Here is a 24688-nt window from a genome sequence, read left to right as displayed (position 1 = left end):
TCTGTGCAGGTGCGGCTGGAGCTGGCCCGGGAGCTGGGCGTCGGAGTGTCCATGTGGGAGCTGGGCCAGGGCCTGGACTACTTCTACGACCTGCTCTAGGCCTGGCTGCAAGCGGATGTGTGCTTTTCCTGAACGATGGAGTGACCAGTTCACATGTGAAATACAGACTCTTCTCTCTTTCCAGTCCAGTTTCTGCTGCGGTCCTCGAGGTGGCTGAGGGGTCCTGGGAGCCAGGCCTCCTCACCAGTGATGTGGGGTGGGGCCGTCCTGGCCAGGTTGCCCAGACGACGCAGGCCCCTCCCACCCAGCCCTCACTGCTGCCAGGCCAGGTGGGGGCAGGACCGGGCTCTCTCCCCTCCCCTGTGGACCCCGGGGCTGTGCCGAGGGGCCTCGGCCTCTCCCTGCCCATGCTGGCCCGGCCAGCCCAGCGAGGGGGTGGGGGCCGCTGTACGAAGCCCGACTCAGAGAAGCTGTTCCCGTCCCGCAAAGGAACCCTGCGAGCCCATGGGTGCCAGTGGGCTGGGCGGTCGGGTTCTGCCCACAGGCGTAGCCAGGCTCCCGGGATGAAACATCAGGAGAGACTCTGGGACTGCCAGTAGCCAAAGACAGCTAGACCCCGCCCCCCAGGCCCTCGGCCAGAAGGGCTGCCGGCCCCTGCCCCAGCCATTGAGCTCCATGGTCCTGCAGGCTGCGAGCAGCGAAGCCTCCTCGGTAAGCACGCCAGTCCGGGGCCTGGTGCTGTCCGCGGAGCCGGCCCCGACTCACTGCTCAGCTGCTGTGCGTGAGCTTGGGGCCCTGCCCAAAGCACTTGGGGCTTCCACGCTGCAAGTCCTGGGGTGGAGGCCGTGCTCCCTGCTCTCCTGCTGTGGGACGTGAAGCAGGAAGGGCTCTGAGGGGCAGGGCCCGCCAGTGCCCTGTTGGAGCGGCCCCACGGAAGAACTCCGCTGTTCTGAGGGGGACAGGCCCTGCCAGCTACCCCCTCTCCCAAAGCCACAGACTTGCTCATGGGGCTGGGGGGCAGGACGGCCTGCTGGCGTGGGTGAGGAGTCTGGGCCTGAATAGAAGGAGGGAGAGGGGGTGTGGGGGTGGAGCGGAGCCGTCACAAGAAGTCCACGTGTGCAGCCGCCGTGGACGCGTGTGCACGCTCAGCACGCGTGTGCACACGTGTTCGTGTGTATGCCTGTCTGCTTGTGGGTTGGCACGTGGGGCCACAGCATGGGGTTCGCCCAGCCCCACACCGGCCACCCTGGCAGTGGGCAGGAGCAGAGGGTGGGGCTGGAGGCACAGGCCGGCACGCCCCTTGTCCCAGCTTCAGAGGCCTGGGCAGGAAGGGAGCCAGGAGCCCTAGCACCAGGGCTGGGGTGCTGGGCTCTAGTGTGTCTGGAAGTCACAGTATGGGTCAGTGTTAGATGGGGAGCCGGGCAGGTGACAGATGCTGGGTGTGCATGGGAAGGTGGGACCAGCAAAGGGGGTGGGGGCTGGTGGGGGCTGGGAGAGTGGTCCTGAGGTCAGACCCCCAGGGGCACCCACACTGAGAACAGTGAGCCTGGGAAGCAAGCAGAGGCAACAGGTGGGGGTCTGTACTGGAGGGCAGGGACCCTGGTGGACCGGGGCACGAAGGCCGCTCGAGGGCCATGGGGGAGGTTGAGTCAGGGCTGGAGTCTGAGGGGTCACATAGGAGGCTGTGGGCAGAAAGGATCCCAGGTCTGCAAGCTGTTCCCATGGGTCCAGCGAGAGCTTGCATGGGGGGTACACAGGAGCAACCAAGCCTGGGGCAGGTCTGACTTTGGTCACACATGCTTGGAGAGAAACACGAATGGGGGGCCCGGGTCCTCGCAGGCGGGCTCTGTGGACACTGGTAGGGGGTTACATGGGGACTGCTTTGCTGGGTGTGCGACCGTTCCTGCCGGTTTTCCAGTTTGCTGCTCGTAGGTGAGGAAGTTTTGTCTGGGGGCGTTAACCACGTGCCCTGAGATCACTAAGGGCAGTGATCTGGTAGTTTCCATGGAGTGAGGACGGGAGGTGTCGGTGGGCTTGGGTGCACACTGGCGGTCTGGGTTGTGTCTAGGCCGTGGTCAGTGCTTGGCTGGGCATCCCCAGGTGGGCCGGAGAGAGGGCAACACCTTGGAGCTGGCAGGAAGGAGGGCTGGAAACTGAGGCTGGGGGCTCGTGAGGCTCCTGGGAGGGGCCCATCCTCCAGCCCGAAGCCCCAGACCCACGGCTTCCTCACCCCGTCAGCCCTATCTCAGGAGACCCCGGTGCTTGCGCCCCAGAGGTAGCCGCTCCACTCCTGACAGCCCATTTTATCTGCAGAATCCGTACAGATGAACAATTCGGGGGCCAAGTTCACGGGGGGCAGGCAACGCCCTGGGGCTGCATGGAGGGCGTCGGAGGGCAGGGCCATCCTGAGACGCCTCTGCACTTCCTGTGTCTGATCTCACGGAGGCTGGGGGCTGGCCCCACGCGTGTGCGGGAGCCCCGCTGCAGGCACGGGGCACATGGTGGGGGCCCACAGCCACACAGGGTCTGTCTGGGCAGCCCCCCAGAGGCTCAGGGCAGCAACAGACACAGGTGGGGGCTGTCGCCCACGCGCTTTATTAAGATGCACCCAGAGCCCGCACTGGCTCCGCTGTGGAATGTGGACGGTGGGGCAACAGCCTCGCCTTGAGCACCAGGACCAGCGGTCGGCCCTTCACCCCCACCCCCACCCGCGAATGACCCCAGCCAGGGGAGCGCTGCTCTGGAGAGTACATGGGTATGAAAAGCTCCTCCCGCCCCCAGCCCTGCCTGCGTGGCCAGCACTTGGCGACCTCCTCCAGCACGGTGTTCGCAGGGCTGGCTGAGGGTCCTGGGGGGGCGTCCAGGGTTGGTGCTGAATCCTGAGCAGGAGAGGCAGGTGGGGACGTGGTCACCTCCCCCATGGGCTGTGAGGCAGAGGTGGCAGGCAGTGGGCAGCCTACGCACAGTAGGTATCCGCCTTCACCACCTGACAGTACATGGTCATGGCGAAGGTCAGACCCAGGATCTGCGGGGACACAAGGGGGCTGGGCAGGACTGCTCCAGGAGACCACGAGCACAGAGGGGTCCTGCCCATGGACCCCACCCCACAGCTTCCTCCCTGGATGGCCTGTACCCCACTTCTCGGGAGGCCTCCCCCAACTGGCAGTTCAGGTCCAGCCCAGCCACGTCCCCCTGAGCCTTGGCACGGGCACCCTGGGGACTCCTAGGGCTCGGCCCCCAGACCCGCCTCTCAGTGTGGCCACTGTGGTTCTGCTGGTGGCTTCAGGGCCCATCGGCTCTGTGCCCCTCCCTACCTGCCTGTCATCCAACTGTGATCACCTCTGACAGTGTCTGTGTGCACTGGCTGCGACCCCCATCTACCTCTGTACCCCAGGAGCGGGGGCTGCCCTGACGTCCGAGTTTACTGACACACTGGCCTCGAGCTCCCCCACGGTGCTGACACGCAGGACTTCACGGGGGCTGGGAAGCCAGGATCAGGGGCACCAGGGCCTGGGCTGCCCACCCTCACTCTGCACTGAGCCCTCCCGTGACCACCACCCACCACAGCTGCCAGGCTTGGGCCGCAGGAACAAGGCTGGCCTGCCTGTCCCTGACCTGTCAAAGGTCGCCTCCCCGTGGAGTGGCCCCGGACCATCCCTCAAACCCCACCTCGCAGCCACGTGGGCTCGAGGCGCTTCCACCCGGGTGCTGGTGAGCTAGGCTGCTAGGTGGGGGCTGGGGCTGGTCCAGGTGGCTCCTGAGGCAGGCCCCGCCCAGCGTACCTGTATCAGTGCCGTGCACAGCCCAAAGATGCCCACAGCCAGAAGGTTCTCCTGGAGCCACATCTTCACGGTCTCGTAACATGGCTGGAGGAAGGGTGCACGTCACAGGGGCCACGAGGCCACCCCCTCCACCCCCGGGTCCCGGATGCGTTGGGAGGGTAGGTGCTCACCGCCTTCCACCAGGTGCCAGGTGCGTGAAGGCCACAGCCCTCACTGAACTCCAGGCAGCAGGAGTCCGGCACGCGCGTGGCGTTATAGACTTCGAACCAGTCGGTGTAGTTGGAGACCCCACAGCAGCGAAACTACAGACAGGCGCAGGGGCTGGGATGGCTGGGGAGCAGGCGGGTGGGCCCTGCCCCCCTACTTGGCACACCCGCATCCCCTCTGCCTCCACACGCACACAGACTCACGTCGGTCTGGATGATGCTCCAGGCGTTGGTGAGGCCCACGTTGCCCGGGGTGCCATACAGGTGCAGGCCCTTCTTTAGGTCCCGCTGGGCATACCTGTCGATCTGCAAGTGTAGAGGGGTCAGCAGGACCACCCCCACGGCCAGCTCCCCCTCCCTCATCCAGAACCCCGGCACCCTCCTTGGAGTCCCCTCCTCCCAGAAGCCCCCATCCCTGTGCCCAGGCCCAGGACTTGGCCCCTGCCTGTCCCCGCCCCTGGGCCCTCTGTGGTGCTGAACACTGCTGGCACCAGAGTCCGACACCTCAGCTTCAGGTACAGAGACAGACGGACACGTACAGAAACACCGAGCGCGGTCTGTACATGCGGGTTGTGAGTACACGGCTCCGTCCGTCCGCTCCGGGGCCCAGAAGCTACGACGCCCCAGTGGCGAGGAGCACGCCGGCCCCCGGAACTTGGTTCCCCAGACCGTCCTCCAGTGAAGGAACCAGGGCTCCTGGAGAAAAGGCTGATTCCAGGGCTGGGGCAGGAGACGCCCAGCTAGGTCTGGGGGGTGTCTAGCGCCAGAATGCACACCGAGGGGAGGATGCCAAAGGGACCCAGCAGCCAAGCAAGAGCTCCCAACGGGCAGAGGTGCAAAAATGTGAGCAAAATAAGGAACACGGGTCTAGGGTACAACTCAGAGTACAAAACACATGTAAATGAGCAGTCAGTAATGTAAGTAAGTAAATGGGGATGGGGGATTTTCCCTGCCCAGCAGACACGCAGTCCAGGACAGTAAGGAGCTCAGCCAGAACACAGCACCGCACCCCTGCACCCCCACTTCTCGGAGGGCCAGAAACCTCCCCAAACCCCCAGGCCCGGCCTCTGGTGGCTGCGGTTAAAGCCGGGTCTTCCAGTGAGTGGATGGCAGGGGCCACTGTCCACCCGCACAGAGCATGGGGCTTGTGACAACCATTCCCAGCCCTGCCCAAGGCCTTGTCACCACAGCACGGTGGCCACCAGCCGGGTGGGGAGATCAGAGCCCCCACACCCGAAGCTGGGGAGGGCGGGGTGGCCGAACCTTGTCAGTGCAGGCGAAGAACAGGGTGGTGACGGTGGCCTCCAGCAGGAACACCAGGAGCAGCATCACAAAGAACTGCAGAGGAGACCTGGCCTTGGTGACTTGGCCGCCCCGACCCCCAGCTGCCCCCCAGCCCTCCACGAACCTCGGACAGATGCCCCAGTGCTGCTGGAACGCACACCAGGTCTCCGGCCCCCAGAGAGTAGCGTACCACCCTCATGCCGCTCCACCTCCCGCGGGCCCCTCCCTTCTCTGGAGGGGCTCTTCTCTGGCTCGACTGACCTCGGAGCACAAGCCTCACACCTGCCGGCACACGTGTGCTTTGTGCCCGTGTCCCCCTCCCTGTGGGCGGGGAGGAGGTCAGTCTGTGATGACCTTGAACCCTGGGGGTCACAGCCACCAGAGCACACCCACTCGGGAAAGACCACGGTGAGGGGACAGCCGCCAGGAGCCTGAGAAGCCCCACCTGACTGCACAAACTTTGCTGGGTGACAGCCTCCCACTCAAGCACCCCCAAAGGCACAGCCCCGACCCTGCCATAGAAGTCCCAGGCCAGTGGAGCAGCAGAGACGGCCTGTGTCCACCCCGCCTTTCCTGCAGACATGAATGGGGCCCAGGCGGAGGGCGCGCGCCCTGTCCTCTCCTGAGGCCCCCGATCTGGCCTTCCCTCAGTGCGGGCCCAGGATGCCCCCAGCAGGCCCCGGGCTCTGACTCCCGAGTCTCCCTGTGGGGACGGCCGGGGCTGGGCCCCACACACACACTGCAGCTTCCTTCCCCGGGGCAGCTGGGGACCTGCTGCTCCGAGGGATCAGAGCCCCAGGCCCTGATGGGAGCATCTGGAATGTGCTAAACACCTGGGGAAGCTGCACGGACTGGGGGACATGCCCTCCGAGGCCCCACCCTGGGCAAGGGCTCCTCAGGCTGGATCAATTTGAAGGGGTGATTTAGGACTTGAAGCTGCCGGAGGCCTTTGCTAGACCTATTAATAGGTGCAGAGCCTGACCCCGGGGATCCTTCCCCTTCTCAATTATCTGTGATTAATGTTCCTAAAGACGGGAACACATCCTGCCTGTAAGTCTGTCTCCGAGGCAGAGGTGGGGACTGTGAGCCTCTCAACAGAGGGTCCTGGGACGGGAGCTGGGGAGGGGGTCCCAGGAAGGGTGGTCGCAGAGCAAACGGGCCCGGTACCGGCTGGAGGGGCCCCACCTGGCACTCGTGTGGGGGGGTGATAAGACATGTGTCCTGTCAAGGGAGGCCTCCACTAAGCTCTGGGCAAGCAGCCCCCCAGCACCCAACCCCCCACAGCCCCAGCCTGGTCTGGAAGGCCCCAGCAAGGCCCCCTGGGGCTGCCACAGGCCATGGCCGTGACCTGCTGGCCCTGCGGGGTCAGCACAGGTAGGGAGCAAAGGCCCCAGAGGTGAAGCCCACGTGCGGGGCGCACTCACGGTGAGCAAGAGGCACTTGTTCTCCTTGATGGCCCCGATGCAGCCCACGAAGCCAATGGCCATGACGAAGGTGCCGGTAACGATAAGCAGGTTGGCGGCCGACAGGGACGGGAAGGAGGACGACAGGGTGGCGAAGTTCCCCTGGGTGGCAGCCAGCCAGATGCCAACGCCCAGGATGCCACAGCCTCCCAGCTGGGACCGCCGGGGTAGGGAGAGAGGGCAGTGAGGCCACCATCCACACATTCCAGACCACCCCAGAACAGACCCCTGTGGCCACCCAGAGTGGCATCCCATGGGCCCCGTGCACCCTCGCCCACCCTGCCAACCTCCACGGCCAGTCACCCCTACTAGTCTTGTCCCAGCACCCAGCCGATTCCCCCACAGCCACAGTAATGGGGACCCCAAGGTCCACACCTATGGCCGTGGGGAGGATGTGGTCTGAGGACATTCTCCACTCAGGTCACGAATGGGGTGCCTGCCCCTGTCCCAATGACATGGTGAGGCAGCCAGGGCAGGGGGCCCAGGGCCCCCCCAAACACCACCCCTTCAGGAAGCATCCCCTTCTCCCCCAGAGCCTGGCCTGCACCTACCCCACAGCCTCTCTGGACCTGAGAGTCAGGGAGACGACTCCTGGAGACCCTGCTGGACCACACGCTCCCCTCTTACTAAAAAAAACCACCTTCCAGTGGGTGGCCACAATCCCCATGGGCCCCCCTGGTGTCCCCAGCTGTCCCCTTCTAAGCACAAGCCCCAGGGTACCCACCAGGCCCCAGCGTGGACGCCAGCACAGGACAGCGCAGAGAACCTCATCCCTGGCCCTTGCTGCCCCTCCCTCTCAACCACTGGAACTTTTACTGAATTTCATAGTTGTTCCTTACTACAAACACAATTAAAATGAGAGTTAGAAGGGCGAGAAGCCAAAGTGGTAAAGAACCCAGTGCGGGCCCACGGCCTTGCCTGGTGAAGGGGACACCCAGCCTTGGGGGAGCAGGGATGGGCCAGGGCTCTGGGTGGTCTCAGGAATAAACAGGTGCAGGCTGGGGGCAGCAAGCCCCACAAAAGCTGACCTGGTCCCCCAAAACCTGGGCTTCGGTGAGACCACTTGGTGACCAACACCTGCTGGGCCCTGGGGAAAGCCAGGCGGCTTTGGGGACCCCTCCCCACTCCTCACCATCTGGCCTGGCCCCCATGGCCTCAGCCCCCAGGGCTCTCCTGGGCACAACACCCAGCCCTTGGAGTGATCACCCTGCATGCCCAGGACAGGCTAGGTCACAGACTCCAGGGTAAACAGCATCCAGCCCTGCATCACCCCACAAAAGCTTCCTGAGCCTAGATGGCCAGACTCCCACCCCATTTCCCAGACCAGTAAACTGAGGCTGGGAAATGAGCCTCCCACCCAGTCAGTTGAGCCAAGGGGAGCCAGGGCCATCCACACACAATGCCTCCCCAACAACTGGCCTGGTTCCCCAAGCCTGGCAGGGACCCCATGACTCAGCAGGCCCCACAGGCTCTAAGACCCCTGCCCAAGGAGGCCTCACCGGCCAGTCAACCTGGCCCTGGGATGGGGGTGGGGCCACCACTCGTTTCTCCATAACCCGTTGGGGAGTGTGCACACCATGCATTAAACCAGGCTGGCAGGAGACTGCAATTATGGGGGTGGGGGGACACAGCTCCCAACCCAAGAGCATTAGGGGCTACGGCTCCCGGGGTGTGGGCAGACACCAGGGGCTCTGGCCCAGGCCTACCAGCGTCTGGGATCCCTCTGGGCCTTGCCAAGGGCAGGAGAGTCCCCAGCTGAAATGCCCACCACCATCCAGTGGGGGTCCAGTCAGCCCAGGGTGAACATGTGGGTCGTCTCTGGCCCCCCTGCCCCTCTTTGCACCTTCCACAGAAACAAGAACTGCGGTCTAAAAGTTATAAACAACACCTCTTTTGAATGCTGCTGGCTCAGGGCAGGGTCCAGGAAGCTGGGGTCATCCTGCTTGCTTGAGCCCCTCCCCAGAGTAGGGTGGGGGTCTGCAGCTCAGGCAATGGACAGGGAGGGGGCAGGGCACCAGGTTAGGGGGACCCTGCTGCAGGGTACTGACCACATGGCCCTGAAAGTTCCCAGAGGGCCCACCATGGACGGTGACAAAAGCCTCTGCCTGTGGCCTCCTTTGAGGCCATCTCCATGCAATGACCAAACCCAGGGCCATGATCAGGGGCCAGGGGGCCAGGGGAGGCTGCCCAGATGAGGCTCAGAGGTGGGAGGCCAGTGGGGGCACCCACCCGGAGGAGTGGCCTGAATTGCCTCTGGGCCCTGGGTGTGCACCCAGTGTGAGGAGCCAGCTGCCCAGCGCGGGTGGGGGAGGGGGAGACGACACAGACAGGTGACGTCTTCACTGCAGAGCTGGGCTTGGGCACAGCCCCAGGGCAGTTATGAAGATGTGTGTGCACCCCCACCTGTGGGATGGAGGCAGGCCCCCCACCAATGGCGCTGGCACTGTCCGAGGTGCTGACCCCAGGCGGGGTGGCCAGGGGGACATCCAGCGCCTCTGGGCACCCCACGCCCGCCTGTGGGAGGCACCACTCAACAACATGGGGCAACAGAAGAGGCTGGGACAGGCTCTGGCTCATTCGATCTTCCCACCCAACCTGCAGATAAGAAACAGGGAGCCGGGGGGGTTTCTGGAGCTATGCCCCACCCCGTGCCTGTAGGGACACCGTGTCCCCACAGTGTGCCCACTGCCTCTGGGATCTCCAAAGCCCCAGGGGAAGCTTGAAGCTGGGGCCGCACAGTGGGGTGCTGTGCACAGAAGGGACACCGTGGCCGAGGACCCGGGTCAGGGAGGGCGTGAGGGTGGGCCACCTCCCTGTGGGGAGGGACACTGACCGGCTGCCATGCCCAGGCCTCACGCCAGCCTGTCCCCCACTGAACCACGCAGCCCCCACTCTGAGCCAGTCATGTCTCCGAGCTGAGCCCCCAGGATGGGGCCTCGGTGGGTGGGGCCGTCTCCTGCGGCAGGTCCCTGAGCAAAGGAGACAATGACTCGTTCTTTACAACCTGACTGCCTGCCTCAAGGACGTCGGCAGATGGCTCCTGTCAGCAGGAAAATGAGCCCGTCTGAGCTCCCTTGTCCCATGGGGACACATGGAAGGGCATGGGGAGGACACGGGGAGCAAAGCGGCTGTGGGGGGTGGGGACCAGTCCAGGTTCCAGGGGACCGGGGACGGTGCTCCTCACCCCCAGCACTGGTGGAAACGGATTTCCTTAATTAACTCTGTTCACGACGTCCCACCTCCACCTGGAGACGTCAGGAGAGACCCACGCTGGGACACACACACGGCCCGCTGCCATGGGCAGCCCTCGCCGGCACCGTGTCGCACGGGCTCATGTCACAGACATGCTGCCCTATGGCCTGTCCTGCCCACAAGCCCCAAGGCCCTCCGTGTTCAAGCTTGTTTGCACAGACCAGTCACCAAAAACTCAGACACACACACTAACAGAATGCATGCACACAGTTAATAAAATTACCTGTAATTTTGAAAATGTTTCTGCGTACGCAGCTTTTAAAACATTTTGGCAGGAAAATTACAGCCTCCAAGTGCAGGAAAAAAACAAGGCCCGTTAGACTCAGACACAGAACATCAAACACAGCGTAAGTGGGGCTGAGGTTCCTGGGAGGCCAGGACCCCACCCCAACCCCACGGCTGCCCAGCCCCACTCTCTCACTGCCTGGGGCACTGGCTGGACTCTCCTCCCAGCCACACAAAAGCCCAGCTGGGTCCCAGGAGCAGACCCACTGACCGCCTGAGAGAAGGTCCCAGCCCTCCCGTTGGGGACTCCCATCCCTGCCCTGCCATCATCTGTGGCCTCCCTGACCCCCTCCCGTGCATCTCGAGCATACGCCTTATCTTCTGTCCTCACCTGTCACCAGCCCCAGCCCAGTGCCTGGCTTGTGCCCGCCCCCATTCCTGCTGTCCTTTTTTCTTGTCTGTGCATTTTTTGATTTGGCCTAGGGCTGAGGGTATAGGGACCACATGGTCTGAGATGCCACCCCCGCCCCCAGGCCCATGAAGGGGCAGGTATCAGGTGGCCCTCTGCCACTGCCCCTCCGGCCAGCAGATGGCGGGACAGCTGGCCATGTCCTTGGAACACAGTGGAGGGCTGGGTGCCTGCAGGGGCCAAGCCTGTGCCCAGAAGCCCCTCGCCTGGCAGCCAGCACAGCCTTGGGGTGGGGGCTGGGCATGGCGAGGTGTTTCACCCCTCCCAGCCGAGAACAGCCACGAGGGGACCCCATCTGTACACGTTCAGGGAGGGCAAAATGTGTCCGCTGTGCCAGAAACCAGGTCTGCCCCAAGGCAGGAGTCAGAGAGACTGAGCGAAGGGGCTTCAGGGACCTTCTGGGCTGACAGAAACGTTCCCTACCTTGACCGGATATGGTCACCTGGCCGTTCGCTGAAAATCTATGCAACTGCCTGCCGTTCATGTTCTTAAACGCCAGCAAGCCCCCACACCATCATCAGCCCCGTTCACTGACCCCCAAGGCTCGGACACAAGGAGACCAGCCCCAGCCCGTCAGGGAGACAGCCCCACTGACAGGACCCCCTGAAGCCAGTGTCCACGGAGAAGGGGTTGGGCAGGGAACAGAACAGCCCTGGCCGGCAGCTTCAGGAAGGTCCAAGTCCACCCTCAGGGGCGAGGAGGAGCTCACTGGACCACAAAGGGGCATCCAGGGGACAGATAAGAACCCTAGCAACAGGGGCACCTGCTGGCTCGGCCAGTGGGCCATGAGACTGCTGGGGAGTCTCACCGGGGCCCCCTGACGGACCGCCGCCACCCCCAACCTATCGGGGAGCCGCCCGCTCGGCCACACACACACCTGGTTCCAGCATCAGCGCTCTGCCTGCCATCCCCGCCGTGGATGGCGTGGGGGTCGCCGAGCCGGACCCAGGACCGGTACTGCCACCACAGAGCTGATCAACATCCCCAGGCCCCGAATCCCCGTCTGTTCCATCAGCCAGCTGCTGGCCCCAAGGAGGAGAGTGTCCTGACCCTTGACCAGGACAGCCAAGCACCCCCACCCCCAGCTCCCTGGTGCCCTCCAGACCCAATCCCATCACAGAATCTGCCTGCCCTCCCTCCACCCATCGCAAGGCGGCCCGCCCACCCCTACTTGCAGGCAGCAGGCCACCCCTGCTTTACCCTGCCGCAGAAAGAAACAAGCCTGGACACGGGGACGCGCCCAGCACCATCAGGAGGCCGCGGCCGAGAGCCACAGGGTCCGGGATGCTCACTGGCCCTGCCTTGTGGCCTCCCAGCTGCAGGGAGGACTGAGGGGGGAGGTCATGGCCCCCAGCTCTACGGGGCCCTTTGCCACCATGTGTCCCCTCCTCCACCAGTCTCAGGGGCCTTGCCCAAGGGCTAGTGACAGCCACCCACTCAGGCCACTCACTCGGACATCATCTGCAGTTCATCAAAGGGGAAAATCCAGGCCCCCCTGAGGTACAGCTGGGGCAAGGGAGATGCCAGGAGACCCCAAGGGGGCAGGATTTACCCAAAGTCCTATGGAGGCCTGGGCAGCAGGAAAAGGCAGGCAGGGCTCCAACCCCCACCCCAGCCATGCAGAGGGACCCTGACCACAAGTGCAGGGAGAGGCAGCGCCGCGCGCAGCCCAGGGGCAGGAAGGGGGGTGGGGAGGGACACCTGCCAGGGGAGCAGCAGGAGGGGGGCCCTCAGCTTGGCTGATCCAAATCTGGGAGGAGTCGGGCAGCTGGCCAAGGGGGAGACACAGAAGCACCCTGACCTTGCTAGGCTCAGCCCCGCCTCCTCCAAGGCCCCCCCCAGCCCCCCCCCCCCGGGCCACCAAGACTGCCCCTGGGGGAATCCTGAGCCCTCTGCCCCAGAGCGGGGGAAGGGCAGGAAGAGCACCTCCTTCCTCCTCGCCCCCCCCCGCCGACCCTGGGGCCTCCACCTCTGCCACCGTGGGGGCCTGAACAGCCCCAAACCCTCACCCCGCGCCTGGCATCACACGGTACACCCCACCTGTTCCCGGGTACTGAACGTGGATGGGGCTCCCGGGAGACACCCCCGGCCCCACCGTGGGGACCCTGGCCCTACACCTGTGCAGGCCTCAGAAAAGGGCCACTGTGTCCCTGCCGGAGCTGTGTGTCCCCAACAAAGGCCCCAGCTGCTGTGGGAAGGCAGGAGAGGCTATGAGGGTCAGTTGGCTCTGGACTCTGAGGGGCCCCGGCCACCAGCCCCTGTGTCCCTCTCCTCCTCCGGGTGGTGCCTGTGCCTTCCCAGCCCCCCGCCTCAGGTCACCCCAGCTCCAAGCCCTGGTGACAACACGTGGGCCTGTTTCCTTCACTGAGACAAGCCAGGGACTCAGCCCATCCACACAGGACCAGGCAGACTGACGCCAAGACAGACAGGTGATGACTCTTTCCCGCCCCACGAGGACCCACGGCTAGAGGCCTCAGCCCTGCCTTCCCAGACCCAAGCAGGAGCCCCCAGGGAAAACCCACCAAACGGGGCACATAAATAAGAGTCAATTATCTGCTGAGCCTGCCCTCCCCACTCCCTGCCTCCCCAGGCCCAGTCAGGAACTCTGGTCTTGGCCAGAGGCGCCCTAGGGGCAGGGAAGTGGGTGCAATGGGGACGGTATTGCTGGAGGAGCAAGGGGTCAATGTGAGGGCCTTGAGGGGTCCGCCTCCAGCAGAGTCGAAGCCCGGAGGTAAAGGGGGGCCAGGCAGGGCTTGGGGGACAGGAGAGCCAAGACAAGGGTGGGATGAAGTTAGAGAAGTCACGGCACCTTGACCTCTAAGCAGGTGTGAGGGCTGGTGCCCTCGGGACCCCTCACCTCCCTGCGCCCCTCCCCCCATCTGCACCTGCAGCCTGGACTCCTGCCCCCCCCCCAGGACCCCCGGCATCCACTCCCTCTGGGAGCCACACCTGGGACAGGCATGGCTGCCCCACCAGACACAACTCCCCCCATCCCACCCGAGCTGCAGATGATGACCTCCCCACTTGCCAGGGCAAACGCTGGCCCAGCACCTGACCTGGCCTGGCCCTGTAGGGTGGGATCAGAGGGACTGACGCAGGTGAGTGTCTTGAGGTCCAGCCCTCTGGGACTCCCCTCCCACAACCTCAGTCCTGACCCTTACAGTCAGCTCCAGTGGGAAGACTAAGGCATGATGCTCAGGAGTCTCCCAGTGACAGTGGGAAATGGAGTGGGGGGCCAGCACCCCCAGGTAACAAAGGAGCTGGGGCCCCGGGGAAGGGTGCTCTAGCCTCTGCCCCAGCCTAGTTGGCAGCCTAGTTGGCACCTCCAACCGGGACTCAGCCTCCTGACCATTCCCACCACGCCTCGCGAGTGCTTCCTGTGGGCTGTGGGCAGGCCCGGGTGCCCCTCTCTGCCCTCCGGGTCTCAGACCCCAGCTGGGCACCACGCTGGGGCAGGGACGGGCCCAGGTCAGCAGCAGGGGGCCAGCTGGCTTCTCTGGAAAGTAGAATGTGGAATAAAAGGGAAATGGATTGTGCAGCCCAGGAGGAGCTCCCAAAGGGGTTTCTGATCCACCGCAGGGACTGGCAGAGCGTGTCTGTCCTGCAGCTGCTACGGACGCTCCTTCAGGCTTCACAGGGCAAAGACAGCTCAGCCTGGGGACCCTTGAGGGGTCGCCTCTCCTTCTGCCTGCAGGCAGCTGCCCAGATCACTGAGGAGGGCAGACAGGGAAGAAGCAAGTCTTGCCCACCTCCTGGGACCTGCCCCCACTGCCCCCCGCCACCCCAGGCGCTCCGCCACCTGCACCTCCACCGGTCAGGTCTGGCCACCCACAGTGACATGCCCACTCCGCCAGCCACTCGGTGCCAACCACACTGGTGCCCACTGCAGCCGCTCAACATCCCCCACCAAGAGAAGATGCTCACCCCTTCATGTGCTGGGCCCGGGCTCCAGCTGCCCCCCGCCCCTGCTCTGGCTCCTGGCCTCATGGTGCTTCACCCTGGGCCTGGGCCTCATCCCTGCCAGGAGTCTCTTGTAGAGAACAAACTCTTGGGGTGACCGCCCCTAGCAGGAGACCCCTGGGATCACACCCCTCAGGCAGCCCAGGCTGGCTGCCCCTCCCGGGGCCCCCTGACTACCCCCACCACAAGCTGGGAAGAGAAAAGCACAGCCTAAGAAGGAAAGGACGAGCAGGATTCTGGGCATTTGGCCTTAACTGAACTGCATGCAAATGAGCATGCAAAGCACAGCCTCCTTGTGGGGTCCAGAGCCCAGGCCATACCCCCTCACTCCTAGTTGTGGAAGGAGGATTGGCTCGAGAATTAACGATGGAGCAGGGAGTGACCTTGGCATCCTCTCTCCACGGAGCCTCCCCTAGCCCAGCCAGTGGAACCCCAGCCTGGGCGGGCTTGTTCCGACCTGCTCCGGTGGGACAGCAGCCACAGCTGGGGCCTGCCACGCTCCCTGCAGGTCTGGGGCCAGGGCTGGGTGGCAATTCTGTCATCTCCATCATCCTCCCCACCCACCCACCCTCGTCTGGAGGACGAAGCGGCCACCTCTGACCCTGGACACACACATCCTGTCTGAGCAAACCCAACCCACCTCAGCAAAAGTTATGGGCGCCCCGCACCCCGACACACACGCGCGCGTGCACACACACGCACACACATTCGCACCATGTAGGAAGAAGAGCCAGTGGGGAGACCAGACACCTCCCCAGCACACCTGGTGGCCCAACATCCCGCTCAGTGTCAGGCCCAGCCAGAGAACTCACTGGTGCACACACACCCCCTCTCCCTTTCCGCAGGGCCTCCAGAGACTGGAGGGGACCACCTGGCCCCCGACAGCCCCTTGAGAACCACGATCCTTGGGCCTATAGGTCAGTCCACTTGGGGGGGGGGTCGGCTGCGGGGGGGGGCACCAGAGGCTCAGCGCACTGCCGGCCACGACCAGCATTCGAACCCCGGCGCAGGCGGGCGCAGTGCCTTGCCGCCCCATCGGGCGCGCAGGTGCGGGACACGGCCGGTCTCAGGAAGAGAGGGATGAGGACGCGGGGCAGCGGCCCCGAGTGCAGAGCCTCGGCCAGAGCCTCGCGGTACCGGAAACCCGCCCCACGGGCCGGGCCAGCCCTGGCCCGCAGCTGGGGCAGCGACCCTGGGCACACACATCCCCCCCCCCCCCGCCCGGCTACGTCCTGGTGTCTCGCCCTCCATCCCTGCTGGAGCAGCGACTCTAGGTTCGCGCCCCCGGCCCCCGGCCCCGCCTCCACTCACCCAGAAGAGCAGGTTGAAGGCGAACATGAGGAACTTGACGCCCTGGAGGCAGCCGCGCGCCATGCTGCAGCGCTTCAGCTCTAGGAGGAAGATGAAGGAGAGGTCCAGGTAGAAGACCACGTACTTGTTGCCCTTGGGCGACGTGTAGCGCGCCTGGGCCGCCTTGGGGCCGGGGTTGGCGTGCAGGCCGAAGAAGGGGCCGCCGTCCCCGCCGTCCCCGCCGTCCCCGGCGCCCGTGCGCCCGTACAGACTGCTGTAGCGCCGGAAGGGGCCGCCGCGCGCGAAGCCCGGCTCCTTGCCCTCCGGCGACGGGCTGCGCCGGTACGTGGACTCGTCCGTGCTCGAGCGGCGCATCGCGCCAGGGCCGCCGCCGGGCTCAGCGCCCCGCGCCCACCGCCCCGCAACGCCGCATCCCGCCCCGGTCCCGGCCCCGCGGTGGCAGCCGGGCGCGCCGCTCCGCTCCGCCCCGGCGGCGGCCCCGGACACCTGCCGGGTCCCCCGCGCCGCAGCCCCGGCCCCCGCCCCGCGCCCGCCCGCCAATCCGCGCCGGCCCCGCCCCCGAGGACCCCTCCCCTCCTCGCCAGCCCGCCCCGCGCCCCCGGCCCCCGCCCCGTTCCCCTCCGCCCCGCCAATCCGCGCCCGCCTCACCCGCGCACCCCTTCCCACTTCGCCGCACCGCCCTGCGGACCCCTCCCCTGCCCTCCCCTCCCAGCCGCGCAGCCCCGCAAATCCGACTGCTCCGCGGGCGCCGGCCAATCGCGGCCCCAGGGCGACGACCCGACCCCGCCCTGCCCCCGGCCGCTCCGCCCGCGCTGGCGCCCCTCGCTCTCGCCTTCCCCTGGCCCGGGAGGAAGATGCTCTCGAAGGGCAGGGGAAGCGTCGGACGGGGCCGGGGGCCTGGCGCCGAGGGCCAAGGCCCAGGCAGGTCTCAGCCCCCGGAACGAGGACCCCCCCCGCCAGCCTTCCGCCGCGGCCCCACTGCCCCCCGCCGGGCCTGGAGACCTCCGACCGCACTCGAGATGCAGAGCGCTATGCAAATGAAGGGTGACCCAGTTGCTTTCTGGTGATGACCTGGGGCGGCTTCGACTTGGGTTCCCCGCCCGGAGCTAGACAGCAACGTAGCCCAGAACACTCCCTGGGGTGCGCACTCTCCAGCAGCTTCTCCCACCTCCAGCCTGGGCGGGCGACTCCCGCTGGGACCCCGGAGCCCCCGCAGCTCACAGCTTGGATGGGAACAGGCCTCTGTCGGGACAGGAATCAGCCTAGGTTACCCACCCTGGGAGGAGGGCGGGGGCGGGGGTGGAGAGACCTTTCTGAAGGAGGAGAGGGGCTGCCCGAGAGGGGCTGGGGCAGGGAAGGGCAAGTGGGGAGGGTGCCTAGGAGGGTAGGTCACTCTGCAAGAAATGGGGAGGCTTTCAGACTCACAGGGAGGGGCCGGAACACACAAGAGGGCAGGGTGATCACTAGGCACCTGAAAACAGGCCCAGACCTCAACTCCCACGGCAGCTGGCTTGTTCACTGGGTCAGGGCGCGCTGACCCTCCCCTGGCCCTGCTTCTCCGGTTGAAGGGCCCGCTTCCCCAGCATGTGACAGTGCAGCCACACAGAACCCGGCACTGGTTTAATGCTCTTGAATTACCGATAAGTTTTGAGGGGGCCTCCCATTTCATTCTGCACCAGCCTGTGCTAGAAGTCAGACCCTGCACCTCCCAGACACATCCAGCCACACTCACGTGCAGAGGGGAGAGAGCTGGGAGGGAGAGGAAGAGGGGAATGGGAAGGAGAGGGGAAGGCGGAGGGGGAGGCAGGGGTGCAGGGGAAAGGATACTGGCAAGGTGACAAATTGAGAGACTGAGTGGTGCGGGAGGCAGCAGGTCGGGGCGGGGGGGGCGGTTGTGCAAGCAGGCTGAGCAGGACGGTCTGGAGGGCTGGGGGCCCAGCGAGGTCTGGCAGCCCTGCTGGGCCCTGAGGACCACTAGCATCAGCCCTCTGCCGCCCCCTGCAGGCCATTCCTAGACCAGCAGCTCAAGTCCTCAGAGCAGTGTCTGAATGCGGTCCCCCCCCAGAGCAGAGCTGGCCCTGGCAGGGAGTGGAGACAGGAGAGTCCCAGAGGCCTTGCCCATGTCGCACGGCTGGCCAGCCTGGGGTTTCCCATGGCCCCCCTACCTTTTCCTCCCCCAAGTGTGCTCCGGTGTGTCTGGGCCCCAGGAAAGAGGCACAACAGTGGCCCCGTGGAGAAGCAGGCAGCCGAGGGCCCCCACCCAGGCCCTGCAGAAACCTCTGCCCACAGCTCTGCTCGGGAAACAAGTGGCACCATCCAGACCCCAGCGCCCCCTTGGCCCAAGTCAGCCAGCTCCACAGCCAGTCCAAGGGTGGACACTCAGGGATGTGCACATGTGAGAGCGTGGGCTCAGAGTGCAACTTGCAGCACATGTGGGCCAAGGGAGGATCCAGGCTGAGCGGGCCTCACCCCACTTCACCCCTATGCCCCACCAGATACCACCCCCCCATGCAGCACCCCTACAGGCCGGGGTCAGACACACTCAGGGAGGCACCACTGGGCCTCCAGGGACATAAATGAACCTGCTACCAGCTCATCAGCTTTGTCCTCCTCAAAGCGGGGGGGGGGGGCAGAGGTGAGTAGGGAAGGGATGTTGAGAAGCAGGAGGCTGTCTCCCTTTGGCCTGGCTCCCAGGGCAGGGCCTCTGGGGATGAGGAAGCAGGTTGACCAAGGCTGGGAGGAGAGCAGACATGGGCAGGACTCCCCATGGAGCCCCCAGGCTCACCTCTCCACTCCATCATGCTGGAGTGGGGCAGGGAGGGGAGCAGAAGGGGAGTTGGCCTGGGTTCCCACCCTAGGCCCCAACACCCCCCAAATCATCCCATCTACAAAACCCTGCAGCCACCCACAGGTGAGCGGGAGAGTCTGATCTGAAATGAAATTGAAAAATTCATCCAAGGGTCCTGGGGCCAGCTGGAATGAGGACACAGGTGCATCAGAGCTGAGGCCAGGTGGGGGCCCTGTCAGATCAGGGACCCTGTCCCCAAAGTTCAACTTCTCCCTCACAGGAGTCCCCTTCCTCCAGCAGGTGGGGGCCCAAGGAGACATGTTCAGGAGATGGCATCCGGCTGGCTCGGACCGTCTGTTGCAGGACCAGGCGAGCATCCAGCTGGCAAGGCCCCTGGGCCAGGAGTGGAAGAGTACACGAGGCAGTGCAGGTTGGCCCCACTGCTGCCCCACCAGACAGTGACATACCTGGGCTTGCCGCGGGAAAGAAGCCAGGCGGTGCTCGGTTCCCCTGAAGGTGAGCCAGCAGGTGGACCAATGGTCAGTGCAGCCAAGTCAGGCTGGAGCCCTGTGGGAGGAAAGATGGGCACAATGGAGCCCACATGTACCCTCTGCGGGGCTCCCAGAGGCTGGGCAGGCACCTCGGGGATGAGGAACAGCCCTCCACTCAGGACCAGGTCCCTACAAGGGCTGGAGAGGGCAGCTGGGGGACTGGTAGGGGTGCGCTGCCAGACTCAGGGGACCAGAACAGGGGCAGGGGGGTTCAAATAGGGCTTTGCTCCCAACCTTGGGTCACTCGTCCGGAGATGCCCAGGGAGGGAGGCAGGTTTGCACACAGACACAGAGACAGCACGCGTGGGGTCTGTGCGTACAGAGAATATACGTGTTCAGGGCATGTAGTGGTCATGGCATGGTCCCCAGAGGTCCAGCCTTCGGTGTCCACTCCCCCCAAGATGCCCTGCAGCCCAGCCATTCCTGGGCTCCAAGCAGATAGATGCCCTGAGCCACCAACCTCACTCTCTCCCCACCGAGCTGGCTGGTGATGACTCACCAGGCCCCTTCCCCTGCCATCAGCATTCATGGGAGGATTCTGCGCTCCCCCACAAGCCAGAGCCTCTGGGGAGGGGACCCCAAGCTCACGGGCAGGGGGGTGTCTGAAGGCATCCCAGTCAGGCCCCCCACATCTCACTCCTCAGACCAGGTGCTCCTTGCAGCCCGGGGGTGGGGCAGGCAGTCTTCTCAGCAGCTCAAGGGCAGGAAGGGACTGCAGAGGTTCAAAACATCACCATGGCAGGTGTCCACGCCCCACACACTCATCCTCTCATGGGTGCCCACTCTGCCAGTCCACCCCGACCTACGTTTGGGGCTGGCGAGAGGCCAGTGAGCAGACGGAGTTCTGCAGGTGACCTCATACCTGTCCTCCCCAGAACCTCAGTGAGGAGAGGATGCACCTGGGAGCCCTCGGCAGTCCCTGTGCCCAGGGATGAAGCATCCAAGGAGGGGTTTCAGGCCCAGAAAGTAGCAAGGGCAGTGGGGGGAGGAGGAGGGTGGCAGTGGAAGGAACACACCTCATCCACTTTCCTTGATAAGCCCCCTCTCCAGGAGCTATGGAGCCCAAAGCCCACAGCAACATTCTAGAAGCTAAAAACCATGCATCATACCCCACCATGCCCCCACACCCCAAGACCTAGGCATCGGGGGGGATGGGCCTCCCAGGCAGGGCCTAAAGGGCAGATCCACCAGCAGCCCCCAACCCCCTTGGGCCCCCCAAAATGAGGAAGTCCCATAGCCAACACCAAGCCAAGGCTGGAGGAGACCACTGCCCAGCCACACTCGCAGCCCTCACCCCCAAGGCAGCCCATGGACCCTCCATGAATGACCTCTAGCCCTCCCGGCCCCACAATGCTCCTCCGTGAGTCCAGAGCCTCCCACTCCCATCTAGGGCAGCCCAGACACAACCCTGCAGTTGGGGCAGGATGCAGAGACCAGACAGGACCACAGCTGGCTCCGTCTCTCACCCAGGCCCGGCCTCCTCCTCCAGGAAGCCTCCCTCCCCATTCTCTGTTCTGGGCTTCCTTTGAATGCAGGGTCTGACAAGCCTGCATCCCCCGGAATGGTACCTGCAGCAGGCAACAAGGACAGAGCTGAGGGAGAGCTCCAAGACAAGCACACCTACAGTCCTGGGCTGGGTCTTCTTGACTCTCCAGGGCTCTGGGGTGGCGAGCAGTTGGGGGACCCCAAGGGAGCAGAAGCCATGAGAAGGCCATGGGCACCTACCTGGCCAGACCAAGGTCCCACTCAAAGAGGAACCACCCCAAAAGCCGAAACAAAGATGGGAGGTTGCCAGTGGCGTGGCGTACCCAGCTGAGAGGCAGCAGGGGCCTGGCCTGGGGGCACACACCCCAGCGGGGGCAGATCAGCGGGTAGAGGAGAACACAGCCACCTACCCGGGGCCCCAGGCAGAGCGGGCTCTGAGGCAGCTCTGAGGAGCCAGGAAGGCCCTGCCAACGCAAACAGTCCTGTGGTGTCGGCCTTCCTGCTGCTGATCCAGCCCTGCAGGCCCAAGGCCCACCCAGGCCCCCACCGTGGGGGAGGGGCGCACACACCCCCTCCCCCACAGAGCCAAGGCAAGGCCAGCTCCCCACAGCCAAACTGGAGCCTCCGGGGCTGGGAGACACCCACTCCAGGGGAGGGGCCCCCAGTCTCTCCTGGGCCCAGCAAGGCCAACCCCCACCTCAGGGTCTTCCCCCCACATCCCTGCTCCTCCTCCCCCTCCCCCTCAGGTATTTCTCTGCTGGAGGTGGCAGTGGAGAGGACACCATCAGGACCCCTAGGGGGCCGCCTTTCCACCCACCACAGGCCCTGGGAGCACCCTGCCTCAGGCACCCACAGAGTGTGCCCGCCCGCCTCCAGGCCACCAAGACCCCTATGGAGCACGGCCACATGGGGCCCAGGCTGCAGGGCCGGCAGGCAGCGCTGTTCCCAAATGCCCTGAGCCCAGGCTTGTCCACAGGGTGGCCAGGTGAGGGCCAGCGAGCCTCAAGCATGCCTGCAAACACCACCAGGCCGGGACTACTACTGGTACCGCAGGCAAGGAACCCCATCTGACCCTGGGAAGGCGTCTGAGCGTGTGTGTTCTGGGACCCCACCCCACCCTGCACATCTACCCAAAGCAAGACGGGCTAGGGGCCAAGCCTGCACAGCCAGGATCGGGACCCTCCAGCTGGGCAGCTTCTGGTTCTACCCACACGGTACAGATGGAGAAACTGATGCCAGGACCCACGGGCAGGGTCCGCTGACGCCCCGTATACAGGGCAATGCTCTGGGCCAGAGCTTCTCAGCAGCAAAGTCTTGAACCGCCGAGCTCGCCTTGATCCCTGCCTGCCCTGCAGTGACCCTCTTCTGGCAGGAAACGTGGCTCACGGGTTCCCAACCACATGTGAGCACAGCCCTCCCTCCCTCCCTAAGCCTCCCGCCACTGGGGGCAGGATACCCCATTCTCGAAAAACTGGCACTCTCCCTCCCCGGAGGCCTGGGCCACATCTGTGCTGACACTGCACACAGAGAGGGGAAGCAAGGGCCCCCCCTTTCCTTGCAGGCAGGCGAGGCCCCCCCCGTCCCTACTCCCCACCAGTGCCCTGGGCCCCCATGTCTCCCTCCTGCCCACCCTGAGGAGAGCCAGGCCCAGGGCCCAGCTACTCCCCCACAACACACACAGAGGGACACGGCCATCCAGGGCAGAGGCAGGGGGCAGGGCTGACCTCTGAGGCTCCCAGTGTCCTCCGGTCAGGGCTGAGCGAAGACAGGGTAGAGACAGAGAAGAGGACCAAACACCCCAAGGGGCCTCGGCGCACACCTGTGTTGAGAGCATGCACACAGGCTGCGGGGAGGGGGGGCAGCCGTGATGCTCCCCATGCCCTCTCCCTGGAAATCAGGGAGCAGAGGGAGGAGCCCGGGAAGAGGAGGCCACCACCACCCCCAAATCTACACACAGCTCACAGAATTCCAGGAATGTCAACTTGGCTCTGGCCAGGATTAGGGAGGGAGGCTCATTCCCCTCACTCTTTCGGAGTAAACAACTGCTCAGGGCAGGAGCATGGGTGGGGCAGGCCCTGGGCCCCTCCTCCAGGAAGCCTTCCACCACCACCCCCAGCTCCCTAAGGCCCACCCGCTCACAGCCTGGATCCCCTCCACTGGGTCCCTCACCTCCACCGTTGCCAGCAGCCTCTGCCGCTGAGCCTGGGTCTGACCCCAGGCCACTGTGACTCAAGGCCCCCTATCCTGTCCCTCTGTCCGGGGACAGGATGTGCGTCCAGCGGGGGGGGGGGGGGGGCGGGAGGGGCAGCTGGGAAGGGAAGCAGCCTCACTCGTGGCTCTGCACGTGGCAGTGTGGGGGATGACAAATGCACTGGGCAGCCTGTCCGGGACCCAGGCAAAGGTGGGGGCACAAACTCCAGGCAGGGGGCAGCTCTGGCCAGCCACACCCAGGCCCCAGGGAACCCTCTGGCTCCCTCCCCCTCAGCTAAAGCCAGAATCTATCATCCACCTGAGAGGGCGGGTAACTGATGCCTGGGACTCAGCACAGGCCCCACTCACCCCCAGCAGAGATCCAGAGGCCCCAGGCCAGGGAACCTGACCAGGCCCCTCCCACCAACACCCTGCCTAAGTCACAGGTGCCACATCCCCCCCACAGCCCAGAAATTTACCTCCTCCAGGGAGCCTTCCCTGCCTCTCACTGCACACTGATCTCCCCCCAGCCTCCAGCCCCGGGATCAAGTAGCTCACCTTACCCCATTTCCAGAGACACAGCCTCACCTTCCTTTAAATCTTCTGTGGCTCTTGCCCCATCACCTCTAGCCCTACCACCTGCTCTGGCCCTAGCACAAACTTGTGGCCTGGACCTGCCCCTCAGGTATGGCCTCCAGGCCTCCATCCAGGGGTTCCTTTGCCAGGATCAGTCCACTCCCTTACACACACTCAGGCTCACTCCTGGTAAAATCGTGCTCTTCAAGGTTCAACTCAAAAGGCACCTCTTCCATGACGCCCTCCCTGACCACCCTCTCCAGCCTCCGCCCCTTTCTGAGTCCTCAGAGGCCGGACGCCCCCAGATCACGGGTACCCAGCACAGCCTGGCCCGGGGTGGGTGCAGACCCCGCCCGCACCCCCTCCCAGACCCTTCCTCCGGAGGAAGGGAGGAGGGACGCGAGCCGAAGCGGATCGCTGGGGCGCTGCGGGGAGAGGAGCTGCCGCTGAGCCCGCCGCGCCCTCCCGCCGTCGGGGCTGCAGGTAACTGCCCGGCCGGGACCGACACCGTGCGAGCGAGCGGGCCGGGCCACGGCTGAGAACCGGACCGCCAAACTCAGCCCCAGAGATCCCCCCCCCGGGCGCGCGAGGTCAGGGGCTCCAGGCGGGGAGAGCCTTCTCCCCGGCCGGGCCAGGAGGGGCGGCGGGAAGGCTCGTCCGTGGCCGCCCGCCCCCGCTGGCCCCCGCCGGCCGCCGGCCAGCCCCTCTGTAATCCCCGCCGCGGGTCGCCGCGCCCCCGGTCCCGGCCCCGCCACTTGTTGCTGCGGCTCGGCTCGGGGCTCCAACTCCGCGCCGGCTCGGCTCGGCTCGGGCCCGGCCCCAGCCCGGCTCCGGGGCCCGGCTCGGCGGCTGCGGGGAGCGGGACCCTGGCGACATCCCCACCGGCGGGCGCGGTACCTGAGCGCAGTCCGCCCGCCGCGCAGCTGTCAGTCATGCGGACACGAGGAAGGCGAACCGCTGCCGTCGGGCCCTTTAGGTCCCGTTAGGACGCCGTAGGCCGGGACATACCAAAGCGGCGGACGGGAGGGGGAGTCCCGTCACGCCCCCGGCCGCGGCCGCGCGGACCCCGGAATCCCCGGTCCGCGCGGAAGGAACTCGACCCGGCGGGAGCGGAAGGCGGCGGCACCGGGGCCGGCGGGGCTGGCT

General features: G+C 65.4%; 2 protein-coding genes across 23 annotated transcripts in view; one reads left to right on the top strand and one right to left on the bottom strand.

Moving 5' to 3' along the window:
- CHID1 (chitinase domain containing 1) overlaps window positions 1–10225 on the top strand; it is a 36657-nt gene extending 26432 nt beyond the window's left edge. For 5 of the 9 annotated variants that reach the window (XR_014138420.1, XM_081797520.1, XM_081797516.1 and 2 more), the window contains one exon: window positions 1–183. Coding sequence is in view for 6 of the 9 variants with exons in the window: in XM_081797520.1 (XP_081653646.1) it covers window positions 1–99 (99 nt within the window). In the remaining 3 variants the exon portion in view is untranslated. The other 4 variants (XM_081797514.1, XM_081797515.1, XM_081797513.1 and 1 more) reach the window with 2 other exon arrangements.
- On the bottom strand, window positions 2573–24605 carry TSPAN4 (tetraspanin 4). Of its 14 annotated transcripts, XM_081797537.1 has the most exons (12): window positions 24440–24605; window positions 19880–20003; window positions 19526–19601; window positions 19208–19307; window positions 17024–17194; window positions 15953–16032; window positions 6697–6888; window positions 5252–5326; window positions 4193–4294; window positions 3953–4084; window positions 3783–3866; window positions 2573–3025 (listed from the first exon to the last, which is right to left on the bottom strand). In XM_081797537.1, the coding sequence occupies exons 6-12, from the start codon at window positions 16013–16015 to the stop codon at window positions 2957–2959; spliced, it is 717 nt and encodes a 238-aa protein (XP_081653663.1). In that variant the 5' UTR covers window positions 16016–16032; window positions 17024–17194; window positions 19208–19307; window positions 19526–19601; window positions 19880–20003; window positions 24440–24605; the 3' UTR covers window positions 2573–2956. The 14 variants fall into 14 exon arrangements, with proteins under 14 accessions (XP_081653663.1, XP_081653655.1, XP_081653654.1 ...); XM_081797529.1 differs by lacking the exon at window positions 17024–17194 and having other exon boundaries at window positions 19791–20003; window positions 24440–24602; XM_081797528.1 differs by lacking the exon at window positions 17024–17194 and having other exon boundaries at window positions 24440–24602.
- Between the last annotated feature and the right edge of the window lie 83 nt (window positions 24606–24688).

Source organism: Leptonychotes weddellii, chromosome 11 (assembly GCF_054177405.1).
Source record: "Leptonychotes weddellii isolate Sample4059 chromosome 11, ASM5417740v2, whole genome shotgun sequence".
Taxonomy (NCBI): Eukaryota; Metazoa; Chordata; class Mammalia; order Carnivora; family Phocidae; genus Leptonychotes; species Leptonychotes weddellii.
Note: the sequence above shows the minus strand (reverse complement) of the source record. Positions and strands in the feature narration are given on the sequence as shown.

Coding starts and splice junctions, on each gene's coding strand:
- TSPAN4 (XM_081797527.1), bottom strand. CDS start 16,306: ATGCGCCGCTCGAGCACGGACGAGTCCACGTACCGGCGCAGCCCGTCG. Junction 5,327..6,696: donor ACAAGTGCCTCTTGCTCACC/GTGAGTGCGCCC, acceptor TCTCCTCTGCAG/TTCTTTGTGATGCTGCTCCT. Junction 3,867..3,952: donor CTGGCACCTGGTGGAAGGCG/GTGAGCACCTAC, acceptor CCCTTCCTCCAG/CCATGTTACGAGACCGTGAA.